General features: G+C 37.0%; 1 protein-coding gene across 12 annotated transcripts in view; it reads right to left on the reverse strand.

The window, feature by feature from the left end:
- Nucleotides 1-27,546, reverse strand: part of EYA4 (EYA transcriptional coactivator and phosphatase 4) — a 318,581-nt gene that overhangs the window by 225,681 nt on the left and 65,354 nt on the right. For all 12 annotated transcript variants that reach the window (XM_064360664.1, XM_064360668.1, XM_064360665.1 and 9 more), the window contains exon 2: nt 24,341-24,438. In XM_064360664.1, coding sequence (XP_064216734.1) covers nt 24,341-24,373 — 33 coding nt within the window. In that variant the 5' untranslated portion in view covers nt 24,374-24,438. The remainder of the gene's footprint in view (nt 1-24,340; nt 24,439-27,546) is intronic.

The following is a 27,546-nucleotide window of genomic DNA, read 5'->3' on the forward strand; positions in this document are numbered from 1 at the left end:
TCATGCTATATGTGAAGCCAAACAAATCTTAAATCAAAATTTAGTTTAAACTAACCCCAGATGATATGGTTTCCAAGTATCTGACAAAAGTGAATCTGAATTCAGACCCCAGGAGATTCCCACGAATAAAGTTCAAAACAATAGGAGCTCAAAAACAAAAACACAAACGCTAGCCAAAAATATTGTGTGTAGATACATTCATAAAAAACAAAATGGACCTTAAAGCAAAGGATATTTGATAAAAGCATTATATGTCGAGAAAAGTTTAATTCACCAGGAAGAATTAATTCATGAATTCACCAGGAAGATTTAATGCAAGAATTAGTGCATGCATCCAGTATCATGACTTGAATTATGTATACAGCAAAAATAGAATTATAAGATAAACTGATAAATCCACCACCATAGTGGGAGATTTTAACACACCTATCTTGCTAGTTGATAGATTCAATGACAACAACAAAATAGTCTACAGGTCACATGATAAAGATCAGTAAGATAGAGGCTTTGAACAAGACGACTGGTAAACCTATTTTTATGACTTGATAGATGATAAATAAAAAAACAGGTGATAAATGAAAAAGGAGAAAGGCTAAGAAAAGTGCTAAGAATGGTTAGCCACATAGAGGAGAATAAAAACCTACCCGACATCACACAAAAACACATTTTTTTCCCATCTTCCCTACCGAAAAGTTTCTCATCAAAATTCTTAGGGTCAAAAACTGACAGTCATCACTGACCCTTCCTTTTCCTCAAAACTTCCTTTTCCCATATCCATCACCAGTTTATTTTGTTGGCTGTACTCTACCTCTGAAATGATCAAGAATTCCTCCTCACTACTTCAACATGGAATCAGAACTCCTCATTACTTCCACAGGTACAATCCTAGCTCAAGCCACCACCATCTCATGCCTGAACTACTGCAACAGGCTCCTAACTGGTCTCCTGGATCCTTCCCCATTGCTCCATTGTCCTACAGTCTATTCTCCATCTAAAACACAAGGCACACAAAGTCAGACATTTGCCCAAAGTCTTCAGTAACTTGATGTCTCCCTCAGAGTAAAAGCCAATGTCCTGACCGAGGTCTACAGGTTTAGATACCAGACTACCTCTCAGACCTTGTGCCCTACTCTCTTCCCAACACTCACTCTGCTTCAGATACACTGGCCTCATTTCTGATCCATGATCATGCCACCAAGTTCCCAGTTGAGGAGCACTGCATGAACTCTTCCTCCTGCGTGTAAGCTCTTCCCTCATGTATTCCCATAAGCTCACGCTTTTACTTCCTTTCAGGCCTGTGCTCAAATGTCAGCTTTACACAATGAGCCTTCCTGGATCACCAACCTCCATAGCAATACAGTACAAACACCCTTCATACCATCACTTTCAGTCCTGTTACATTGCTTTGCTCTTTTCTCTGTAACACTTAATACTACTAGACAAATTTGTATATTCTACTTCCTTCACTAGACTATAAGTTATCTGAAAGCAAGAACTTGGTGTTTTTTTTCACTGCAGTATTTTCAGCATCTATAACAGTTCCTGGCAATGGCAAGGGCTGAATTAATCTGTGTTTATTAAATCCATCAATGAATAATAAATATGATATAGCAGAGTAAACAAATACCCTGCAGTCAGACAGACCTGGATTTAGATCCCATCTTTGCGAATTTCTATATGACTTTGGGCAAAATCCTAACCTCACTAGATTTTGTTGTCTTGCTTTAAAAAGAGAATGTAAATACCCCATTTATGCTTGTAATTTTTGCAAGGATAAAAATGGCAAATATACATACATATATTTAGTATCTATGAAAAATTATGTCATATATAATCACTGTAGTTTATAATTAGTAGGCACTCAATAAACAATAGGTTTCATTATCATTTTATTTCTGGAGACAACTTCCTATTCTATCTCTCTCCTTAACAGTCTCTGAGCAAATGCAGGAACTTATTTTAAGCCCAATCTCAATGCAAAACTTTAAAATGTTACATGACAATGACAGTTGTCCTAGTAAGGCTAAATGAGACTCTTTGAAATACAGCTTCAACTGTAGTTTTTCTAGGTCAGCTTAGAGTGCTAGCATTAATCAATGATTCCGTTTATCACCACCCTAGGGGAGCACTTATATATATAATCAGATGAAAAGTATAATTATGGAACTGATCATTTGAGGAGTCCTTTTGAAATTCAGACATCCTTTGAAATATTAATTTTGTATTACTAATTTTGTATAGCTTATGTTGGTCACGAATAAGCTCTCCATCCATAGAATATTACTCAAAATATTAACTTTGAAATCCTTTAAAATATTTAAATATATTTAGTATAACACTTACTGTCTTGTGTGATATAAATGTTTACTCATATCAATTCAGAGACTAGCAATTTAGCTATATTACATTAAGCAATAGAAATACACTATTTTAGATACTCAAGTAACAGGGAAAGTTAAGAAATATCTACCAAATGCAATGCTGACATCTATGTTTTAATAAGAAGAAATTGGGCAGCTGTGGTGGCTTGCACCTGCAATCCCAGCACTTTGGGAGGCCGAGGCAGGTGGATTACTTGAGGTCAGGAGTTTGAGAAGAACCTGGCCAACATGGTGAAACACCGTCTCTACTAAGAAATAAAATAAAATAACAAAAATTAGCCAGGAATGGTGGTGCATGCCTGTAGTCCCAGGTACTCTGGAGACTGAGCAGGAGAATCACTTGAGCTCAGGAGGAGGAGGTTGCAGTGAGCCGAGACCACACCACTGCACTCCAGATTGGGTGACAGAGCAAGAATCCATCTCAAAATAGGAAGAAGAAGAGAAAGAGGAAGAGGAACAAGAAGAAGAAGGAGAAAGAGAAGGAGAAGAAAGAGAAGAAGAAGGAGAAGAGGAAGAAAAAGAAAGAAGAAGGAGGAAGAAGAAGGAAGAAGAAGAAGAGGAGGAGGAGGAGGAGGAGGAAATAATTTATTTCTATGTTAAATGACAACATAAAGGGCAAGAGACTGAGTCACAAGTGGTGGCACATACCAGCTACTAGGAGGCTGAGGCGGGAAGACCACCTGAGCCCAGGAGTTATGACTGTGTCTTTGAATAGCCACTGCATTCCATCCTGGGCAATGAAGTGAGATCATCTTTTAACAAAACAAAAAATATAAAGAGCAAGAGACCAAGAATATCCTTTTTCTTTATCTTTCCTCAGTAGACTAAAGTATATATTGTGTCTATGTAGTTATTTCAAGTACATATAAACATACTACTTAGGAGGATAAAAGCCTGTGACTAGCCTACCTGTCAACAGTTTGCCAGGGAAAAGAGATCTGCCTAGTTTAGATGGTGATTATCATCACTGTCACAACTCATATCATCTAACAGTTATATATATATGTGTATATATAAATAAAGCATACCTGTCTCCGAGGATGGAGTGCAGTGGTTTGATCACGACTCACCACAGCCTCCACTTCCTGGGCTTAGGTGATCCTCCCATCTCAGCCTCCCAAGTAGTTGGGACTAGAGGTGCATGCCACCATGTCTGGCTAATTGTTTATATTTTTGTAGAGATGGGGTTTCACCATGTTGCCCAGGCTGGTGTCAAACTCCTGGGCTCAAGCGAACCACCAGCCTCAGCCTCCCAAAATGCTGGGATTATAGGCATGAGCCACAACACCCAGCCCTAATAGTTATATTTATAAAGAACTTTATGTTTATAAGGCACCTATAAACATATGTTTATATGTTTAACTCTGACTCCAGTGCAGGCCAGGATGAAGGTTACAGATGAGGAAAGAGGTTCAGAGCAGTTAAGGTGCTATGACAGGTTATATGGTAATTCAATGACTGAGATAGTGTCCCTCATAAAATACTATGTTGCCTTTCTTATTCTCATTCATAATTTTTAAGTATAGTATTTGTCATCAAGCATTCCTGAGAGATTATTGAAAGCAAAAAATTTACCTATTTCCCAAGTATATAAAAAATAAAACATTAGGCTGGGCATGGTGGCTCACGAGTGTAATCCCAGCACTTTGGGAGGTCAAAGCAGGCAGATCACAAGGTCAAGAGATCAAACCATCTTGGCCAACACGGTGAAACCTCATTTCTACTAAAAATACAAAAATTAGCTGAGCATGGTGGCATGCACCTGTAGTCTCAGCTACTTGGGAGGCTGAGGCAGAATTGCTTGAACCCAGGAGACAGAGGTTGCAGTTAGCCAAGATCAAGCCACTGCATTACAGCCTGGTGACAGAGTAAGACTCCATCTCAAAAAATAATAATAATAAATAAAAATAAAAATTGAATTCACCAAATGCTTGTCTACATGTGTGTTAAAATGCATATTTACGTGTCGACTGTAACAGAAAAAAATTAGTGCTGCATGTGATACGCCTCATAAAAATAAAAACACTGTCATCTTTTAATGGATCTTTGGATGAAACAGGCATAGGCAAGGACAGGACAAAGACGGCTGAATTTCTGCAAAATGAAGTGGGAGGAATTGAGGACAAGGAAGAGAAATTCAAAACACTTAGGGAAGAGGAGGAGATGCAAAAGGGGTCAGAGAAAGAGTCCATAGGAATACAGTTCAAGCCAGAGACCCCTAGAGGAAGATGACCAGTGGCCAATGAATGACCAATGAATTTCTATCAACTGTGCTGTGTGACAGTGAGTGTCAACTTTTTTTTTTATACTTCATTATACTCAGACTGGTCCTTAGTTTACTCTAATTACATCTATAAAATGATAGAGTTGGACTGTGTGATCTCTACTCGCTCTTCAAGCTTTAACATATAAAGACTCTGCCAAAGGGTTGACATTCAGGAAAAGGACAAAAATACTTAAACAGATTTACTTAAATTTCTGGAGGTGTAAATATACATCTAGATGTCTGAGTCAAAAATATTATTTAAAAATGCTTTAAAGTTTTACAAAAATTTTACACGAAAACTTTCTTTTAGATCAACTCCTAAATTTGTTACTTTTCACAAACACAGAGCAACCAGGGATTGACAGTACATTTCTTCCCAATTTCCTTGTATAAATGTCTAACAGCAAAGCAACTTCCCGTTTAAAATCTCAACATCAACATTCAATCCATGTTCACGTAATAAACACCCATATCCTAAGGCCTTCAATTAATTCCCTTAATGTTCAAGCTATTTGATATTAAGGGCTCAAGAATTAAAACAATGTACATATAATTCCAACAATTATGCAAGAATAAACCTAAGAAGAAAAATTAGTCTAGCATTATTAAAATATTAAGCCTATTAAACCAGAAACAATTGGTGTAAAATTTACCCCTTTGAAGATTAGCAAATTGATTCAACATTCTAAAAAAGGTATGCATAACCTGAAATTATCATTAATGATTCCTGATTTACTTTTGCAGAGTAATTTTTGTGCAATGGAATGTGTCTGCTTCATCCAAAAAGTAAGCAGATACTATTACAGTCAGTTTCATGTAAATGTTCAGTGGACAAGCACTCTGGAAAGGCCTCTTAACCACTGATAACAAGTTACTTAACATAAACTTTTAAACACCTCTTAGGATTTTTTCACAAAGATTTTCAGTCACAAATTATTTCCCTAGAATAGTATGCAAGTATTTTAATTTTGAAGGACTTTCAAAATCTAAGATATTAAGCAAACAAACAAAATGAGAAGAAAAAAAAATCAGTTTGGCTGGGACCCCAGCCAATAAAAACTTTATTTCATGGAAAGAAAATAAGAAGCTCACAATCTCACAGTGAGGATGGAAACAATCACCCCAAACATGAATCAATGTGGATAACACTATGCAAATCACAGAAGCATGGGAAAGCAGTCAGTCCTGGAGAGAGTGAACTGAGGTGACCACTTTTAAAAGAGGCTAAAGGAAGAATACCTGCACTGCTAGCCATGTTGGAAGGTGGAGTTGGTAGCATCCTGGCACCATTTGTCTCTTTCATCTTATGAAAATGCTCCTAAAACTGAAGCTGCAAAATGTTTTTATTTTGAACTTTGAGATCTGCAGCCTTACTTTCTTTAATATTAGCTTTATTACCACTTGTAACATCTCCATATTTTTCATTACTGAGTACCATAACAAAACTATGGCCTACATATGTAGTTAAACAACGTACAAAATCATATTTATATCAATTCGCCAAAGATGTTCATTTGAAAACCACTGATTATACGCAGTAGTTACTAGATACAGACATTTTATAAAATTTATGAAATTAACAGAAAACACTTTGAAGCCGGAGCTATTCAGATGAGAGTTAGCTAAAATAAGAAAATAAAGCTACAAAGATATCCTTAGGAATTTGAAAATAACTGTAAAATGCTTTTAAACCTTTGTTGAATAAATATTTTAACTTCCTGAATACAACTTAAGTCTATTGTTTAATTCTGGGTCAAAATGAAGTAACCCAAATATGCACTCTGTTATATAAAAGGCCCAAGGGATGAAATTACATCTCTCTCTAATAAGATCCTTGGAAATCCTATACTAGAGTAACTTAGCAGCCAAATTATTTTTCTTCTGTTAATGCTGATTGAGCAGTAAATAATAACTAGGAGAAAAACAAACATGCAAAATAAAGTTTTCACACCTTTGCTTGAGTTTTTTTAGATGACCCTGATCCACCAATTTTAGTAGAAGCTCAAAAGCAATTATTTCATTAACCTTTATATGTGGCAATAATTCATCACAGTTTTATAGGGACTGGGGTTGATGTTAATTTCCAAATATTAAGAAACTGTACACAAATATATGTTTTCAAATTTTAGTGTGAGGGTTGGAATGAATCAAAAAACCTTGTTTCAAAACAAAGTGCTGTTGTTAATGCTCTTAGCCTGATACGGTGCTTAAACTTTTTCAGTCTCCATTTTGCATCTGTAAAGTAAAGCAGTCGGACAGCGGTAATCTCTAAAGGTCCCACCACCTAGCAAACAAGTCCGGGAGCCCTCTGTATCAAGCATGGCAATACGAAAAGGAGATTAAGTGGGCGAGGCATTTAATGTGAAACAAATGAGAGTGTGCTTTAGAATCTCCCTAAAAACCCTGGTGTAGAAAAACCATTACAGACTCCAAATCTCACCTAACTCCTCCCCGTTTTTCTTTACATCAGCAGATTGAAAAATAAATATAGTCTAGGTTGTTGTCTATCCCTTTGACATCATGTCTGGTATAACAGATTGTAAATTAAAGAAAATGTCAATAAGGGAAAATGAACACACATCAGTTTTTTTTTTTCTTCTTACGTACGAACTCAAGACATTTCAAATTTTTTGCTGAAGACACAAGTCAGGGTGGAGGACTGAAAAATAAACAAAGCATTTTTCTAACAATCTGCCCAGCAGTTAAAATTGCCATCTCTGGAGCCAGACTTCCTAGGGTAAAATCCTGCTCCCCTACCCACAAGTTGGGTGATCCCTCATCTAGAAACTGGGAGACAGTAATAGAGCTCAGCTCATCAAATCATCATGAGAAGTAAATGAGTTAATGCATTAATACTACATATACACTTATTTATAGCACTTAGTCCATGGCAAACAATAAACATTACATAAATGTTAGCTAGGGGCACCTGGGGCTCAGAACCTAGTTATAATCTGCTATCCATGTGTGTCAGCCACAGCAGTTCAGGCAAAATAATCAAAGCAAAGCAAAGTAAGTAGGCAGTGTTTGCCTTTTTTTTTTTTTTTTTTTACCAGACCTAAAATGGTCTTGCCTCTATTTACTTTATTTGCATGAGGTTTTTTTTTTTTTTTTTGAGAGAAAGAAAGAAAGAGAAAGGGGGAGCGAGAACAGGATTCTCGCTCTATTGCCCGGGCTGGAATGCAATCTGAAAATAGGTATTAAAAACCTCTTTTATGCCAATAATTGTGCTTAACAACGGAGACAGGAAGGAATAAGGGAAGAAAATAACAAACAAACAGCCAACCAATATTTCATTTAAGTCTGTGAAATGCTATGCAAATGCTGAAGAATGATTTACTTCCAATTTTCCAATTATGTGGTCACTTTCAAAATAAGTGTTATGTGATACTGAGAAAAATGTATGTTCTGTGGACCTGGGGTGGAGAATTCTATAAATATTCACTAAGTTTACTTATTTCAGGTCTAAGTTCAAATCATAGATGTCCCTATTAATTTTCTACGTCGTTGATCCGTCGAATATTAACATTGTGGTGTCAAAATCTCCCGCTATTATTGTGCGGGAGTCCAGGTCTCTTTATAAGTCATTAAGAACTTGTCTTATGTATCTGGGTGCTCCTATATCGGGTGCATATATATTTATAATCATTAACTCCTGTTGTTGCATTGATCCTTTTACCGTTATGTAATGTCCTTCTTTGTTTCTTTTAGTCTGTTACTATTAAAGTCTATTTTGTGAGAGACAAAAGTTACAACTCCTGTTTTTATCTTTTCTTTTTTTTTTTTTTTTTTGGCTCTCCATTTAATTGGTGAATCTTCCTCCATCTCTTTGTTTTGAGTCTTTGTATGTCATTGCTTGTGAAATAGATCTGGATACAGTGTACCGATGGGTTTTGACTTTTTATTTGATTTACCTGTCTGTGTCTTTGGTTGGGGCATTTAATCCATTTAAATTTAAAATTAATATTAACATTTGTGAGTTCAATATTGTCATTTAATGCTAGCTGGCTATTTTGCCCATTAGTTAATGTAGATTCTTCATTATAAAGATACTCTTTATGTTTTGGTAAGTTTTTGGGATGACTGATACTGGTTGTTCCTTTCTGTGTATAGTGCTTCTTTCAGAAGCTCTTGTAAAGCAGGCCTGGTGGTGATGAAATCGCTGAGTGCTTGCTTGTTTGCGAAAAATTTTCTTTTTCCTTCACTTATAAAGCTTAGTTTGGCGGGATATGAGATTCTGGGTTGAAAATTCTTTTCTTTGAGGATATTGAATATTGACCCCCACTCTCTTCTAGTTTGTAGGGTTTCTGCTGAGAGATCTGCTGTGAGTCTGATAGGCTTCCCTTTATGGGAAACCTGACCTTTCTCTCTAGCTGCCCTTATAATTTTCTCCTTTATTTCAACCCTAGTGAATCTAGCGATTATGTGTCTTGGAGTTGCTCTACTTGAGAAATATCTTTGTGGTGTTCTCTGGATTAGCTGGAGTTGAGTATTGTCCTGCCTTACTAGATTAGGAAAGTTTTCCTGAATAATATCCTGAAGAATATTTCCCAACTTGGATTCATTCTCTTCATGACATTCAGTAATACCTATCAATTGTAAATTAGGTCTTTTCACATAGTCCCATATTTCTTGGATACTTTGCTCATTCCTTTTTACTCTTTCTTCTCTAATCTTGTCTTCTCATTTCATTTCATTAAGTTGGTCTTCGACCTCTGATATCCTTTCTTCTGTTTGATCAATTCGACTGTTAAAACCTGTGCATACTTCACGGCGTTCTTGTATTCTTCAGTTCCATTAATTCACTTATATTCCTCTCTAAATTGCCTATTCTCGTTAGAATTTCGTCAAACCTTTTTTCAAGGGTCTTAGTTTCTTTACATTGGGCTAGAACATGTTATTTTAGTTCACTAAAGTTCCTTATTATCCACTTCTGAAGCCTAAATCTGTTAATGGAATGCACTCGTTCTCCATCAGGCCTTGTTCTTTTGTTGATGAGGAACTGTGATCACCTGTAGAAGGAGAGGCATTCTGATCTTGGGTATTCTCAGCCTTTTTATGCTGGTTTCTTCCCTTCATTGTGAGTTCATCCACCTGTCGTCTTTGTAATTGCCTACTTTCAAATTAGGTCTCTGAGTGGACGTCCAACTTGTTGATTCCCAGCGCCAAAATCTGAGCAACCCACTGCGCCGGCCAAAACAGCGGCATCAAGATTCGTGGTGCTTTTCTGCCCGGGAATCTCCAGTCTGGCTTCCCTCTTGAGTCCCTTCGTCAATCAGGTAAATGGGCGACTCTGCCTTCCCGGAGCTCCAAACATCGATCAGTCCCCCCGGGGGCGGGGGGCGGTGGGGGGGAGGCAGGGAGGCAAAACCACACAAGAGTCGCCCTGGCAACCCGTGGGGCTCCTCCACTGGGAATCTTCCGGTCCGTGGGTAACAAAAATTCGTCTGAAAGTGTGGCAGTCTCTCGTTCTGTGCGTTTTCTTTGGGAGCTACAATCCTGAGCTGCTGGTGATCAACCATCTTGGATCTCTCTCCCAAAGTAATTCTGCCCTGTCTTTTTTAACTCTCATTTGTTTGACTGTTTTCACAGTTCTCCTTCTACCCTGCTATCCAAGCTCCCGCTAAGAGTTAACACAAACTTTTTAACAGATTAGCCCTTACAAAGTTATTTGCATTCTGAAGAAGTCTGAGCAGAGAAATCAATCCTTAATCCAAGAAAATATGAAATCACAGAATTTCAAGTACTTTGAGGCAAGTACTTTTTAAGTCAATATCAGCTAAGTTCAGTCTGACTCTATTGTCAAATTTGACCTAATCATATTTATAAAAATAGGCTCTTCTATTTGTTGAAGATGCTGATATCCAAGGAAAACGGGGCACATTGTTTCTTCCAAAGATAATGACAGGCATATTCATTAATCCCAGAAGTGTTTATTTTTCCCTTTTCTCTTCTTAATTGTTTCAATACAAAATAAAATAAATGTTCAATGCTAGCACTAGAGCCTTAAGTCCTAGTCAATGAGCCATATTTTGCTAAAAGAAAACTGAGTATGTCTCAATAATCCAAGTAGTGAGTTCTAGGAGATCACCTACAATTTTTTTTTAAAACAATGGCTACTGCAAATCTTCTTTATACCACTTAAGTCCTTATTCCTAATCCTGCTTCCATCCACTTCCTGATATTGTCTGGACAAAGATATTTGCCTCCTGTAAAAAGAATGCATCAAGGAAGAGCACTTTGGAAAACTCCAGGATATACACGTTCTCTTACATTTCCAGAGTCAGAGTGTATTACTCCTCCCCAACTAGTTACCTTCTTTCTGTTCTTTCTGTTCTTCCATCATCCCTTCTGCAACAACTTGAACTCTATTCTCTGCTGAATCCTTCTCAAAGTCTGTCATCAAACACAAGCAAGCCTCCCCTTGGAAGAAAGTGCTCCCTTCAATTGCTGTTCTGTTTCTCTTCTTTAAACTTAACAAACTTTCTCTTAATTCCTCATTATCTTCTCTGAATTGAATCTCTGGGATGCCTTTTCTTACCACAACTCTCTTAAGACTTCCTTTTGAAGGGCCACCAATAGCCTTCTGGTCAAGAAATGGAACAATCTCTTTCTCAGTGCCATTCTGCTTGACCTCTTGGAATGTCAGACAGCAATGACCAATTCCTCCTGAGAGTTAGCATGACCCATGGCTCTGAAGACAATATTATCCTGCTGATTCTCATTTCCCTCTCTTTTCTCAGTTTCTTACAATGCATCTTCCTCCTTGCACTTCACAAACATGCCGGTTTCCTATGTTTATATCTCCATCCTCCTGCCCTTCCTCAGATGCCACCTCCCCTTAAAAGCATCACCTCAAGGAAAATACTGTTCTGCTCCACACAACCAGCCCAGACTTCTGCCCCACGGCTCAATAGGGCTTCACCAATTGCTAGTTTTACAAGTTCTCAAAAGTCCTCAATTCAAACGCATCTTCCTCTTTCCTTAAGTCAGTGAGTCATTGATACCTGCTCCTAAACTCTATTAATGACATCTCCTAAGCTTCAAACTCCAGGATATCTTTTTCCTCCTCCAAGTCTGCTCCTTGCCCTTCCTCCTATGAACTCTATTTGGTTTAGTTACCAAGTTCAGCAAAGCTTTATTTTCAAGTTCCTTTCTTCGATTCGTTCCTTGATGTCTTTCTTTCTACCATCACATCATAAGTTTAGGCCAGGGGTTGTCAAAGTATGGCCCACCACCTGCCACCTGCTTTTGTGAATAAAATTTTGTTGGAACACGGCCATACCCATTCATTTACTTAATGTCTATGGCTGTTTTCACAACATTTCAAAGAATTTCAATCCCTAACTTAAGCCTTTTTTTTTTTTTGAGATGGAGTCTCACTCTGTCTCCCAAGCTGAAGTGCAGTGCAGTGGCGCCACCTTGGCTCACTGCCACCTCCACCTCTTGGGTTTAAGCAATTCTTCTGCCACAGCCGCCCCAGTAGCTGAGACTATAGGTGCGTGCCACCATGCCCAGCTAATTTTTGTATTTTTAGAAGAGATGGGGTTTCACCATGTTGACCAGGCTGGTCATGAACTCCTGACCAAGGTGATCCGCCCACCTTGGCCTCCTAAAGTGCTGGGGTTACAGGCACAAGCCACCATGCCCAGCCACTTGGCTTAAGCCTTTCTGAGTTCATGCACAAACTCCTTCAAGATCCCCTAAGCCATCTCCCATTTTAAATATATTAATCTCTTGATCAAAAATTATATGTAATTTTCCATTATGTCCGATTCAGAAAGTCCAGAAATACAGGGCAGTATCTTATACGTCTCTGTCCTTTGGGCAGTAATGAGCATCATGGTGGCTGCCCAGGAACACAAAAACATCTCAGCTTGGCTTCAAAGTGCTTTTCACTCTAGTCTCAGTGCTTCTCAGCCATATTTCCCACTGCTCCATATCCTCATGCCCACAAAGCTTCTGATTGAGTCATTCTAACCTCACCACAGTTCCAAGGTAGGCCTTATCACCTCATATTTTGTAGCTCTGTGCTTTTATTCCTGATATTCTCTAGGCCAGGACAGGTTCTCTTTTGTCCACACAAATTCATTCCATCTTTCAAGACCCAGTGAAGGAGTAACCTAGTCTGTCTATAAGTCCTTTCTTGTCTTTTATTGAACACACTTTCCATGCTGATAGCATAATACTGTTACCTTTGCAATACTATTTTGCTTTCTTGCTCAAATTCTGTATTATGTATTTGGCTTTTCATTGCAGTTCCCTCAATAATATATCATAGCATATCACAGTATATGTTCAGGTAAACCTTCTCAGATGTTTTGCAGGGAGTGAGTATATAAACAAAAAACTCGTTGGAAACAGATGCGGTATAGATCAGTGGTCCCCCTGACACACAGAGAAGACATTTGGCAATGTCTCAAGACATCTTTATTGTCACAACAAAGGAAGGGGGGTGCTACTGACATCTAGTGGGTAGATACCAGAGATGCTGCTAAATATCACACAATGTACAGGAGAGCACCCCTCCCCAACACTACAAAGAATTTTGTGGCCCAAAATGTCACCAATGCTGAGGTTTAAAAACTCTAATTAGATTAATTCTTTCCTAACCTGGAATGCCTAGAAACATCACATCGATAAACAAAGCAATGAAAAAATGAGAACTATTTGTTGACTGAATTTTCTTCTACATATTTTATGGTTTTGGTTACTTTGATGGAAATCTCAAAGAAGTGAGTACTGTCTCAATGCCTATTCACAGCTGTATAATTCTCTTTCTGCTATGATAGAGGTGAATCCAGAAATCAGTGACTCGGATATGTGTTTTTGGAAATTTGGAAAAAGGGACCTCAAAGGAAAATTCACTGAATGTGGCCACATACAGTCTATGACGTAACTCAATGCTTAGGGGTACTAGGATCAAGCAGCTATGTAAACTAGCATCTCCTTAATCTATAATTTGGGGTACCCAGGACTTAGTCCTTTTAATCTGTCCCTAGCTAGACTTATTCTTTTGGGGATTTCAAAAAATGTAATATTTTTAAATGTCATTGCTATCTTGAAGTCTCCCAAATTTATATTTCAAGTTCAACTTACTCCCCTGAGTTCCTGATGCATATACCTAAGAGAAAGTAAAATTTCACATTTATTAGCTTAGTTTTAACACTCCCCTAAGAATGTGCCCCCCAGGCAGTGGCATCAGCAATCTAGCCTTCTTCGTTCTTAGGAATTTCCCTTGTTTCCCTGAGGCCTCCTCCTCCTTTCTCACCCTAGGAGAACACAGAGACCAAAGAATCATTCCGGGGCTTCTCACTGCCTCAGTCTCAAAGTGATCCACACTATCACTTCCCCTTACATTTCATGGGCCAGCACTAATTATATGGCCCTGCTGAAATGTAAGGAAACTGAAATGCACCAGAAAAGAGGAGTATAAAACAGGGTTGGTGAAAACACACTGATGCCTCTGCCATCACATCTAAAACTGACCCCCTGATCTGTACCCCCAACCTGTTCTTCCCAAGTCATCCTATTTCAGTCAATGCCAACTCCATCTTTCCCATTTCTCTGCAAAGACCTTGAAGTCATCTCTGGTATCTCTCTATCTTAATCCATATCCAATACATCAGCAAGTCATCTTAGTTCAACCATATCCTGAATGCAACCACTTCTCACCTACAATGCTACTTTGTCGATTTTTCACCTGGATAGTTACAACAGCCAGTCTCTGCTCTTGTCATCATAGTCTAGTTTCAAAATAAAAGCCAGAGTGGTTATTTTAAAACTTCAGTCACATCATGCAATCCCTAAGCTCAAAACCCTTCAATTGCTTTACATGTCACTAAGAGAAAAAGCTTAAGCCTTTCAATGGCCTAGAAACCTCCATACAATATGTATCTCTCCACCCTCATGTGCCCATGCTGATTACCTTTGTAGCCTTATTTCTGCCTTGTTCTGCCCATCACTACCACCAACACTGACCTCCTTTCTATTCCTTGAAGCTACCTGGCACGCTACCATCCCATGGTCACTGCTCGCTCTAACTAAAAACCACTTTCCCCAGATATCCACATGGCTGGCTTCTTTGCCTCCCTTGAGTCTTTGCACAACATCTTCTCAGTGACGCTTCCCTAACGACTCTCCAAAAACTGCAGCTGTCCCCTTCAACTACCGACCATGCCCGCAAGCACTTCCTATCCTCCTTCCTGCCTTATTTGGTTTTTCTCCTTGCACTTATTACTATCTGACATACTATATTTGTTTACCGTTCATCTCCCCCAACAATAATATAAGTGCCACAAGAACAGTAGTACTCATCCATTTGTATTGCAAGTATTTGGAATACAAGTATTTCCAACAATGAAAACCATGCTTTAAATATAGCAGTGCTCCACAAACTTTCACTAAATGAATTAGTACTAACTATCCAAGTCTCATTTTAAAAGAACTGAAGAACAGAACTTACACAGTATTATATAATCTTATGCTAAACTAAAATTTGGGGAGAAAATAGGAATTATTATTATATTCATCTTTTAATCCTTAGTTTAGCAAAGTTTCTACAAGACAGAAAGTCTTGAAAGGCTTACTTAATTGAATTTGCTGAACTACCATTCAATTTCCATACATTCTGCTATCTTATGACTGACTGTTAAAATATTTACTAATGAGGTCAGGAACGGTGGATCATGGCTGTAATCCCAGCACTTTGGGAGGTCAAGGCAGGTGAATCGCATGAGGCCAGGAGTTTGAGACCAGCCTAGCCAATGTGGCAAAACCCATCTCCACTAAGAATACAAAAATTAGCCTGTTGTGGTGGTGTGTAGTCCCAGCTACTCGGGAGACTGAGGCAGGAGAATCACTTGAAAACAGGAAACGGAGGTTGCAGTGAGCCGAGATATGTGATTAATGAAAATTGTACAATTAATCTGTAATCGTGGTGGAATAATTTAAATTTCTCACTTGAACCCATGATATTTAAAATTGTTTGACCTTCATATAAATAATCTGAGATCAAGTTGAGTTTTAATGCATATGTTATGACACCAAGTGGACTGAAGGGTCTGAAGGTCATTTAAGTTGCTGGAAGCAGGTGAGATGATGTGTTTAACATGAAATCGTGTCTTTTGCAGCAGTATGGTTGGATAGAATTGACGGCCATTATCTTAAGTGAAACAACTCAGATACAGAAGGTCCAATATCACATGTTCTCACTTATAAATGGGAGCTAAATAATGTGTACACATGAAAACAGAGTGGAATAATAGTCACTGGAGACCTGGAAGCGTAGAAGGTGGGAGGGAGTGAGGGATGAGAAATTACTTAATGGTTACAATACACACTGTTCGGATGATGGGTACACTAAAAGCCCAGACTTCATCACTATACGATATATTCATGTAACAAAACCACATTTGTACGCCTTAAACTTATATATTTAAAAAAAAAAGTATGGACTCCGGAATAAAGACTGTGAGTTCATATTCCATCAGCATGGCTTCTTGATTGGCACAAGGTTGAATAACGTATCTAAACTCAGCTTCAGTGTGCTCTTCTTTAGACTGGGGTTATGACAGAGCCTCCGCACAGGACCGTTATGTGATTTAATGAGATGAGTTGCATAAAGCAGTCAGCATGATACCTCTATCAATGAACACTAACTTTTTTCATCAGTGAAATTTTCCATTTGTTATATACCTTATTGTAGAAATTGCATTATATTTATTGTTTTCTATTTCTCAAGAGTATTAGACCATGAAAGAAACAGATTATATTTCTATCATAAAAATTATTTTCAGTTTTTTTTTTTCATTTTATTTTTTGAGACAGAGTCTTGCTCTGTCACTTGGGGTAGAGCGCAGTGGCACAATGACAGCTCACTGCAACCTCTGCCTCCCAGGTTCAAGCAATTCTCATGCCTCAGCCTCCCAAGTAGCTGGTACTACAGGCCTGTGTTACCACACCCGGCTAATTTTTGTATTTTTAGTAGAGACGGAGTTTTGCCATATTGGCCAGGTTGATCTCAAACTTGTGACCTCAGGTGACCCACCCACCTCGACCTCCAAAAGCACCCGAACTACAGGTGTGAGCCACCGCACCTGGCCTAAATTATTTTCATTATAATTTATAATGTAGAATTATTGGTAAGTTCAGATACAAGACTTTTGGTAGCCAAAGATATCATAGCTCTTTTTATATCTACACTATCCAAACCAACTGCCCAGGGATCTTGACAACTCACCAGCCCAGAGTTAACAGGTATGAGGCTTGGTGCTACCCTTCTTCCTTACCAAGTCCATGGCAAATCACACTAAATTGATAATGCTACTTTTCCAATGAGCTGGGATGTAGCCATAGGTTCCTTCTCAACACAAGCAGCTGTTACCATGTGATCACAGTTGACTGAAGAAAACATAATATTTACTCTCTAGATCTTGGCAAATGACATATAATCACAATCTGTATTCTGTATAATATGAGGCTTTCCATATATACATATATACACATACACGTGTCATATGTGTTCTAAGATTTGAGAAAACGTTTTAACAAATCAAATTATAATTTTAGAAGGTCATAGAAGATAATAATTAATGAAATCTTGTGCTGAATCCTCATAAACTCGCATAAAAATATAAAAATTCAGAATTTAAAAAATGCTTAAAAGTGGGAAAAGGATATGAACAGACACTTCTCAAAAGAGAACATACAAGCGGCCAACAAACATGAGCAATTACTTAACATCGCTAATGATCAGAGAACTGCAAATCAGAGCCACAATGAAATACCATCTCACACCAGTCAGAATGGCTATTACTAACAAGTCAAAACATAACAGATGTTGGCGGGGCTGCAGAAAAAAGGAAACACTTATATACTGTTGGTGGGGATGTAAATTAGTTCAGCCACTGTAGAAGCAGGTTGGAGATTTCTCAAAGAACTTTAACAGAATTACTATTTGACCCAGCAATCCTACTACTGGTTATAGACCCAAAGGAAAACAAATCATTCTATCAAAAAGACACAAGCACTATTCACAATAGCAAAACACGGAACCAACTTAGGCGCCCATCAACAGAGGGATGGATTTTTAAAAAGCGGTTTATACACACCATGGGATACTATACAGCCATAAAAAATGAAATCATGTCCTTTGCAGCAACATGGATGCAGCTGGAGGCCATTATCCTAAGTGAATCAACACAGGAACAAAAAACCGCATACCAGATACTCTCTCTCAGAAGTGAGAGCTAAGCAGTGGGAAAACATAGACACAGAGAAAGGAACAACAGACAGTGGGAACTACCAAAAGTGGGAGGGAGAAACAGGAATGAGGGCTGAAAAACTACCTCTTGGGTATTCTTACTACCTAGGAGCTGGCATCAATCATACCCCAAACCTCAGCGTCACACAATATAGCCATGTTACAAACCTGCACATGTATCCCTGAAATCTAATATAAAAGTTGACATTAAATAAAAATCTTCCTCAATAAAAAATTAACTCAAAATGACCTAAAGACTTAAACGTAAGAACTAAAACTACAGAAAACTATAAAATTCATATAAGAAATCATAGGAGTAAATCTTTGTGAAGGCCATTATCTTCAGTGAAACAATTCAGATATAGAAAGTCAAGTATCACATGTTCTCACTTATAAATGAGAAATCATAGAGAAAAGAAATCATAGGAGTAAATCTTTGTGAAGGCCATTATCTTCAGTGAAACAATTCAGATATAGAAAGTCAAGTATCACATGTTCTCACTTATAAATGAGAAATCATAGAGAAAAGAAATCATAGGAGTAAATCTTTGTGACCCTGGGTTAGGCAAACGTTTTTATACACAACACTAAAAGCACAAGTGACAGAAGAAAAAAATAGATAAACTGGACTCAAATTTAAAATTTCTGTGCATCAAAGGACACTAAAAAGAAAGTGAAAAGACAGCCCACAGAGTGGGAGAGATATCCTTTGAAAAGTGTAGATCCCTATCTCTACTAAAAATACAAAAAATTAGCCAGGTGTGGTGGTGGGCGCCTGTAGTCCTAGCTACTTGGGAGGCAGAGGCAGGAGAATCACTTGAACCCAGGAGGCAGAGATTGCAGTGAGCCGAGATCACACCACTATAATACAGCCTGGGTGACAAAGTGACTGTCTCAAAAAAAAAAACTATTATTTTAAAAATACTTAAAAAGAGTAAGCCTTAATAATTATTAAACATTAAAATATATTTAATATATCTACTTTATAACTTCAGTTTAGGTAGTCTATTACATAACTGCAAAGTCAAGCTGTAATTGGCAATATGGAGTTAACATTAATTCTGAAACTGATTGAACAGAATTCCACAGAACTCTGTAGTATATTGTTCAGTTGGATAGTATAAAAATTACACATTGTAAGCAAGATTCTTTTAACTAGTTTAAAGGTCAAGTTCTTCTAAACAGAATTGGATCCTCAAAAAGAATAATCCAATATTGTTTAGATCTAAATAAAATATATTTAAGATATTTAATACAAGCATGCATGCTGCTCAAATTAGTTTAGAGTACCCAAGAATAAAGCAATAGAATAATAAGATTTTAGGATTTTGATAATGTCATATCATAAACATACAAAAATGATTTAAATGAAAATTAATCAAAATAATTATATTCTAGCACACTGTTTAAACACTGTCAGAAATTGGTGATTCTGAAGTTCATGATGAGTTTAACAGCATATTCAATTCTATACAATAGTTAGGAATCTGTCCAAATGACAAGAGAGGAGCATACATTTTAAAGATGGGCTAGTGGCTATAATCAAAGATAATACTGTAGGATCTCAAAGAACAAAGATCTGAGGAATGATCAAAGTCACGAGTATCCTAAGGAAAAGCAATGGAGAGATAAAAATAAATTAATTTACTAAACTAGCTCAAGAATTTTAATAGACATTATTATACTAGCATGTTTGGTGCAAGCAAATAAATACAAGTCATGTCTACAAATGTATGTAGGAATGAATTTCCAAAAGTATCACTGAAACACGTCTATGAATATGTTTCATAAATATGAACAGAATAGCTTTGAAATATTAAATATATTCTTATCTGCAAATGTACGTAGAAATGAATTTCCAGAAGTATTAATGAAACATACAATATGTAACATGATCCAATGAATGTGAATTAATTTAGATGTCACTAATAAAGTCATGCCACCAATAATATAAGTGAATTGATTTTGTAACAATGTGGAAATATATACAAATGTTCAGGCCCTTAATGCATAGCATTTAGGGAAGCAATCCTACTTTAACTTATCTATTTTACTTAGTTTTACTAAATACTCACTAATGTCTTATTTTATAACATACAATATGCAACATTAATAAAACATATTTCTTTTCAAACCTGCTGGACTGATCATTAATTTAGGCCAGACTCCATCTCATGTTGATACGAATGTTTTCAATGAGAAAAAATCTGTAGTAATATTCGGGACCTCCAAAATAGGACTGTAAAATACTTCAATTAACAAGAATATTATATTATAGAAGCTATACAAATAATAAATATTGCTCATCTTTTGGTTGAATACAAAAAAATACAATATATTTCACAGTATGAAGGGAGCTATTGCTAGGTATAACCTAGATTCATAGCCATTTCTATTAACAAGAATATTTCATTAAAAACTGTAATAAGCTATAACTGGCTGTAACTTATGCCAATTCTAAAGAATTGTAAAGCTCTAAAATAGAATTACAGATAAATTTATGAATGTTAAATATTATTTTTAGTTGCTTATCTCTTAAAATTCTCTATATCCTCTAAGCCAGACTGCCAAACAGGAGCCAGATACACTAGAGGAAAAATTAAGGACTAAACTTTGTTTTGCTCACATGTAGTTAAACTCATGTTAGAAATTCTATGCAATTTTTTAAGTGAGTCAAATATAAATTCATGAGTCAGTAATCTACTCTGAGAATAACATTTGACTTTCTAAAATTTGTCAGGCTACTCATTAACATACCTCTCTAAAAGTATATAAAAGCTTTTGGAGAAAACATTTACTGAACACTGGCAAGAATCGTGCTAAGAAGTAAGACTACAAGATGAACGAGACCCACCATTACTCTTAAGTAGTTTATAATCTAGTGGTGAGATAAGCAAGTAAACAGATAGGGTTTCAGTCCCTTGGGTAAGTGCTGGGTTAGAGGTAAATGCCAAAGGGTTATGGCAGCACACTGCAGAGGGCCCTGACCTAGTGGGGCTGATTGGGTGAAGGAGGTAGTCTGAGAGGGCTGCTCAGAGGGATGGAAACCTAAGCTGAGTCTTCAAGAATTACAGGTTATCCTTGTGGGAAAGAGACCCATCTGGGAAGAGGTCTTGCAAATGCATAGAGACCTCAGAGAACCTGAGAGATTCTGAAACTGACAGAAACCAGAAAAAAGACTGAAGAAATAAGCATTAAGCTCTGTATGCTTGATGACACACTTGAGCCTTTCTCTTGAAGGCAAGAAAGGGCTTCTGAAAGATAAAAAGGAGGATAGTGATGTGATCAGGGTTGTATTTTAGGAAGACAACTCTAGAAGCAACTTAAAGTAGAACAAGACAGTCAAGAGACAAAATAAAGATCCCAACTAAACTAAGGGAGCTGGAGCAGAAAGAGTAGCTTTGAATGACATTAAACATTAAGAGTGGACAAAGCTTTGAGATGGGGGATGAAGGAAAGGAGGATGACTACCTCTTTTCTGGCATAATCTATTCAGTAGCTGATGATACCGTTCACTGAGATGAGTAACATTGGCCTAGAGGACAAAGGGAGAAAAGCTGAAAGAGGGGAGGAGAGCTGGTGAGTTTATTTTTCATTTTCCAAGTGTGTGGACCTGTGAACCTCCAGGAAGGAATGCCTGATCAGTAGCTGGGTATGCTCGAATGAATGAATACTCATTAAAGAGCATCTGAATATCTCAGGTATTTGTGACAGTAGTTAATATTTACTGAATGTTTACTCTAAATGAGGCATATGCAAGCACTTCATAAAACATCTTTTTATTATCCTTTGACTCCATAGAGGAGGAAGAGTTTAAGTAATTTCCCAATGATTATAAAGTATTTAAGTGACAGGGAAGTCTGATTTTATAGCTCATGCCCTCAACTACCATATTATGTTGTATCATGCAAAATTCATTACAAGTTGTGGGGCCAGTGAGAAGCAGGTTTAATTCTAATCTCTGCTATTAACATGTTTGACCTTGACACTCTCTACATCATAGTTTCATCTATAAAATGGTGGCCTTAAAAATTGCATTGCAGGGATACTTGGTAAGAATTGGAGAGCGTCTATGGAAAATGCTAGATGCAGTGTACATGTGCCATAAATGACTCCTACTGCTATGTCTACACCCAAAGAAAGAATTCCTCTTGAAATAAAATAGCAGTGATATGAGTAAATTCTCTTTTATCTATGAATTTTATTTTAATTCCACCCTTACTTGTTCTGTATCTTAATAAATGCTATCATTTTTCAAAATATTTTGAGAAATTAATATATTCCACAAAATTTAGAGTAATTTAAAGATTTTATTCAAAGATAAATCATTTACATGTAAAGGAGCTGATTCTTTTTTTTTTTCACGTCTATAGATGCCACAATATGCATAACCCAAAAGCAATGAGGCATGTTGATGCTATGGAGAGAGCTTTGGACTTGGAGTCAGAAGATCTGTGTGAAGTCCCAACTCTGCCAATTACCAGCCATGACAACATGGGCAAGTCATGTAACAGCTCTAAGCATTTCTTTGCACGTTTATGAGATGAATATGTTGGTCTACATGTTTGAAATTTAAATTCAGCAAATGGGTTCAAGCTGAGAGAGTAGGCAGCTCACCCTAGATTTCTCGTTCTGAAACCTGACTGCTCATTAGCATCACTGGAAATTTTAAAAACATACTTTAAAAAGAAATAGTGAGCTCCATGACCTTAAAATATCACCAGAAGGACACCATATCTGATTTACAAGCTCTGTGCTTCATTTTGAGAACGGTGATGTGAAGCATCTTGAGTAACACCTCACTTTAGTGTTAAACATAAAAATATATTCTCAACTGCATTGAAAACAAAATTCTTTCTTGAGTATATATAGACCCTAGAGTAATTAATGGAATCAACCATCCTGGTTTGCCCAAACTTTGCCTGCTTTAGCACTGAAAGGTCTATGTCCCTAGAAACCCCTCAGTCTCTGGAAACAGAGACAGACTCTAACATACACACACACATACATACATACATACACACATGTGCATATACATGCACACTTGTATGTGACCCTCAGTGTATTATAACAAAATTCAGATCAACAGCACTCTAATGGAGCATCACCACTAAGATGTTGTCAACATTCACTACTAACTATTCAAGCCCACCACAGTCACACAGACAGACCTGATTCCAGCAGTCATGATGACTAACATCTATTTTGCTAGAGTTCATGCTGTGAATATTTACAGTCAATAGCCAGTATTTTTAAAAGTTTTAAAACCCTTGCCTTCCCGTGGCCATTTCTGTTTACCTTACTAAAGAAGTCATACAATTCTAGACTACCATTTGACAGATTTCATAGTTTTTTCACTTTGTAATTTTTTGTTACATTTTTCCTGTGATGATGCCATATGAAATAAATAATAGTATAATATATAATGAAATTAGACTATGGTCATGTCTATCCAAATTAAAGGCAGGGCTATCATTTCTTTTAAATAAAATATCCACTAGAAAGCAAATCAAATTAACTTCAAATGGCACCAGAACATACACCCCTCTCAAAATTAAACTCATCACATATACCTTTTCTAGAACCGCATTATTATATGTAAGTATCTTTTCCTCAGTTGCCTGATGGAGAAACATTTGACTCTAAAATCAAGTCATGATCACACAAGCTAATAAAGAACAGCATCAAAAAATAAATAAAAGAATAGCATCAGTCTGAAGAACACACTCTCAATAAGTACACGCCTTGTTACTTGTGACATCACTAGTTGTCTATATGCAAAACAGCTCAAAGGACAACTTCAGTAGTGTGAAAGTGTCAGGGTGTGAGGGAAGCCCTCCCATTGCCTCTAGTTCCACACACTGAAGAACTACTGTCGCAGACACACTACTAACAAGCTAGGAGGAAAGGCTGCATAGAGCCTTTCCCTTTGGGAAATCAGAACCTTAAAAGGATTGCCACCAATCTGGTGTATTCTTGGTCCTGCAATGAATCTAGTAAAATAATAAAAGCCCTTGAGAACTATGGTTTCTTTCCTCCTTAAAATGAGCAACAATGATGCTAATAATATACTTTCTCCTTTTACACTTCTGACATTCCACAACATCCAGCTTATCTGAAATAAAATGAAGGAAGTGTATACAATTTTTTAGACTATCTAAAACATGCATCATGATTTCAATGCCCTAGACTTTCCACCACTGGCTTTCCAAGTAAGAAATCAAGGAAGACATCAAAATGTGACATCATCATTAAGCAGAAACAGCATAAATCTCCAAAGGTCTGTTTCATGGTCTTTGAATGAAAATTCAAATATAATCTAAAAATATATTTAATGGAAAACTTACTTCTTACAATATATCCCTTTTAAGTATGATTTTCAGTAGTGTTATCCCAACTTTTTTCAGCAAACTGAGAATGAAGACTTACTGATTGCTCATTTAAATCCTGGGGGTCTTCCATGTGGTTTTCTCACCTCTCCTGCCACTCCCAAGTAGAAGCAGCTTCCTTCAAGTAAAAATGATTATCTAAAACAAAAAGATGTAAACAAAGGGGAAAAAAGTTATCTTTATATTCATTTGTAAAATTATAAAAACATATTAAGACATAGCATGGTAATTAGTAATTTGTAGGAGCATTCTTCAAGAAGAAAATCAACTATTATTGTCTCCATATCTGATGCAATTAATAATCTTGAAAACAGGGTCATGGTAAAAGTGGGATATGTGAACCGCTACTCAGGAATCCTGTAAATAAACCAAAATATCCATAGTCTGCAATAAACACAATCTGCAATAAACAGTTAATACACTATTTTGCTGAGGGAGGTATGTCATCAAGCAATCGATAGATTAAGAATCAAGAGTCTGAATTAACCATTTACTTTCAAAAGTACATAAAATCATCTGAAAAAAATGAGTGTGCATTTTAATATGACAATGTTCTCTTACAGGAAAATTTGTCTGAATTATCAGGCAATTATTCTTCTGAATAAAAATCATTCTTCACTTTTAAAAAATATATTATAAAGAAAATGACCAACCTTAAAAAGATAATATGTTAAAGAAGGTATTACAAATAAACATGGGAAAGATAATTAGTCAGTCAACGATGATAAGACAACTGGTTAACTATTCAAAAAATATCTTTACCCCACACCATACATGAAAATATTTTCAAGTGAATTAAAGTTAAAAAAAGCTCTAAGAAAAAAAAACAAAGCTCTAAAATATATGTCTATTTTTCTTAGAGCTTTTTTTAACTTTAATAAGGATTAAAGTTAAGCTTTTTTTAACTTAAATAAGGATTTTATAATAGTAGCAATAGAAGACACACCAAAAACCCACTAGTAACCCTGAATCCTCCCTCTTGTTCTCTCTTTTAAAATACATACATGCACACACACAATAATGAAAATTAAAAGGCACAGAAAAATCTAGAAATACCTGTGCAAATATCAAAATCACTGGGCTGATGTTCTTAACATATAAAGAGCTCTTGCAATTCAAATAGAAAGGCACATACTCTAAAGAAATATGTTCAATCATCATAGAACAGTGTTCAAATTCACAAGAAAATCAAATGCAAATTAAAATTGCAATGATACATTTCTAGTGTTCAAATTCTAATTCCAAAAAAGAAAAAGATTATTTAAAAAATTCAGATTTATAAAGTTGTTTATCATAGATGAACATAATCATTGAAGGCATAGATGTAATCATTGAAGTCACATTTCAAGAAATATCTAGTGACATCAAAAATTTATAAAAATACAATTTAAATAAAAAAGAGTATTACAATCTAAAGAAACAATCAGATGCTGTCATGGTTAATACTGAGTGTCAACTTGATTGGATTGAAGGATACAAACTATTGATCCCAGGTGTGCCTGTGAGGATGTTGCCAAAAGAGATTAACATTTGAGTCAGTGCGCTTGGGAAGGCAGATCCACCCTTAATCTGGTGGGCACAATATAATCAGCTGCCAGTGAATATAAAGCAGGCAGAAAAATGTGAAAAAGATACTGGCCTAGCCTCCCAGCCTACATCTTTCTCCCATGCTGAATGCTTTCTGCCCTCAAACATTGAACTCCAAGTACTTCAGTTTTGGGACTCAGACAGGCTCTCCTTGCTCCTCAGCTTGCAGACAGCCTATTGTGGGACCTTATCATTACGTAAGTTAATACTTAATAAACTCCCATATATATATATATGGAGTTAATACTTAATAAACTCTCACATATATATATGGGAGTTTATTAAGTATATAATAATTATATAAATATTTATAATTATATATAAATATTTATATATAAGTATATATAATTATATATATATAATTAGTTCTATATAAATTATATATAAATATTTATACAGAACTAATTATATATATATATATATATACATATATATAGTTCCCTCTAGAGAACTCTGACTAATACAGATTTGGTACTGAGAGTGGGGTGTCTGATGAGTGTTAGCATTGGGTGTCTTAACCTGGCGTTCTGTTCATCTCACAGTACCAGTTCTGCTTACAAAAAGTGGCCCACTAGTCACTCACATTCCATGCCCAGCTCTATGCCAGTGAGCCAGGCTTTTAACCCATTTAATGTTTGGGCATAGGTTGAGATCATTTCGGCCCCAAGACCGCTAATAATTTGTTTTACAGGATAAAACTGCATGGAGTCCAGAACAGAAGGCTCTGCAACACGTCCAGACTGCTATGCAAGCTGCCCTGCCACTTGGGCCATGTAACCCTGCAGATCCAATGGTGCTTGAGGTGTCAGTGGCAGATAAGGATGCTGTTTGGAGCCTTTGCCAGGCCCCCAGAGGTGAATAACAGCAGAGGCTTCTAGGATTTTGGAGTAAGGCCCTGCCACCTTCTGCAGATAATTACCCTCCTTTTGAGAGACAGCTCTTGGCCCATTACCAGGCTTTGTTGGAAACTGAAGATTTGACTATGGGTCATCAAGTCACCATGCAACCTGAGCTGACTATCAAGAACTGGGAGCTTTCTGACCCATGTAGCCACAAAGTGGGTCATGCACAGAAGCATTCTATTATCGAATGAAAGTGGTATATATGTGACTGGGTTCGAGTAGGTCAGGTCCTGGAAGCACAAGTAAGTTACATGAGGAAGTGGCTCAAATGTCCATGGGCTCCACTCCTGCCACCTCGCCTTCTCTCCCCAAGCCTGCACTGATGTCCTCATGGAGAGTTCCCTATGATCAGTTGACAGAGGAAGAGAAGACTAGGGCCTGGTTCACAAATGGTTCAGCAGAATATGCAGGCACCACCCAAAAGTGGACAGCTGTAGCACCACAGCCCCTTTCTAGGACATCCCTGAAAGACAGTGGAGAAGAGAAATCTTCCCAGTTGGCAGAACTTCAAGCAATGCACCTGGTCGTGCACTTTACATGGAAGGAGAAATGGCCAGATATGTGATTATATATTGATTCATGGGCTGTAGCCAGTGGTTTTTGGCAGGATGGTTAGGGACTTGGAAGAAGCATGATTGGAAAACTGGTGACAAAGAAACCTGGGGAAGAGGCACTAGGATGGACCTCTCTGAGTAATCAAAAACCATGAAGATATTTGTACTCCATGTGAGTATTCACCAGTGGGTTACTTCAGCAG

Source organism: Aotus nancymaae, unplaced genomic scaffold (assembly GCF_030222135.1).
Source record: "Aotus nancymaae isolate 86718 unplaced genomic scaffold, 86718_ANA_hifiasm-v0.15.2.pri h1tg000040l, whole genome shotgun sequence".
Taxonomy (NCBI): domain Eukaryota; kingdom Metazoa; phylum Chordata; class Mammalia; order Primates; family Aotidae; genus Aotus; species Aotus nancymaae.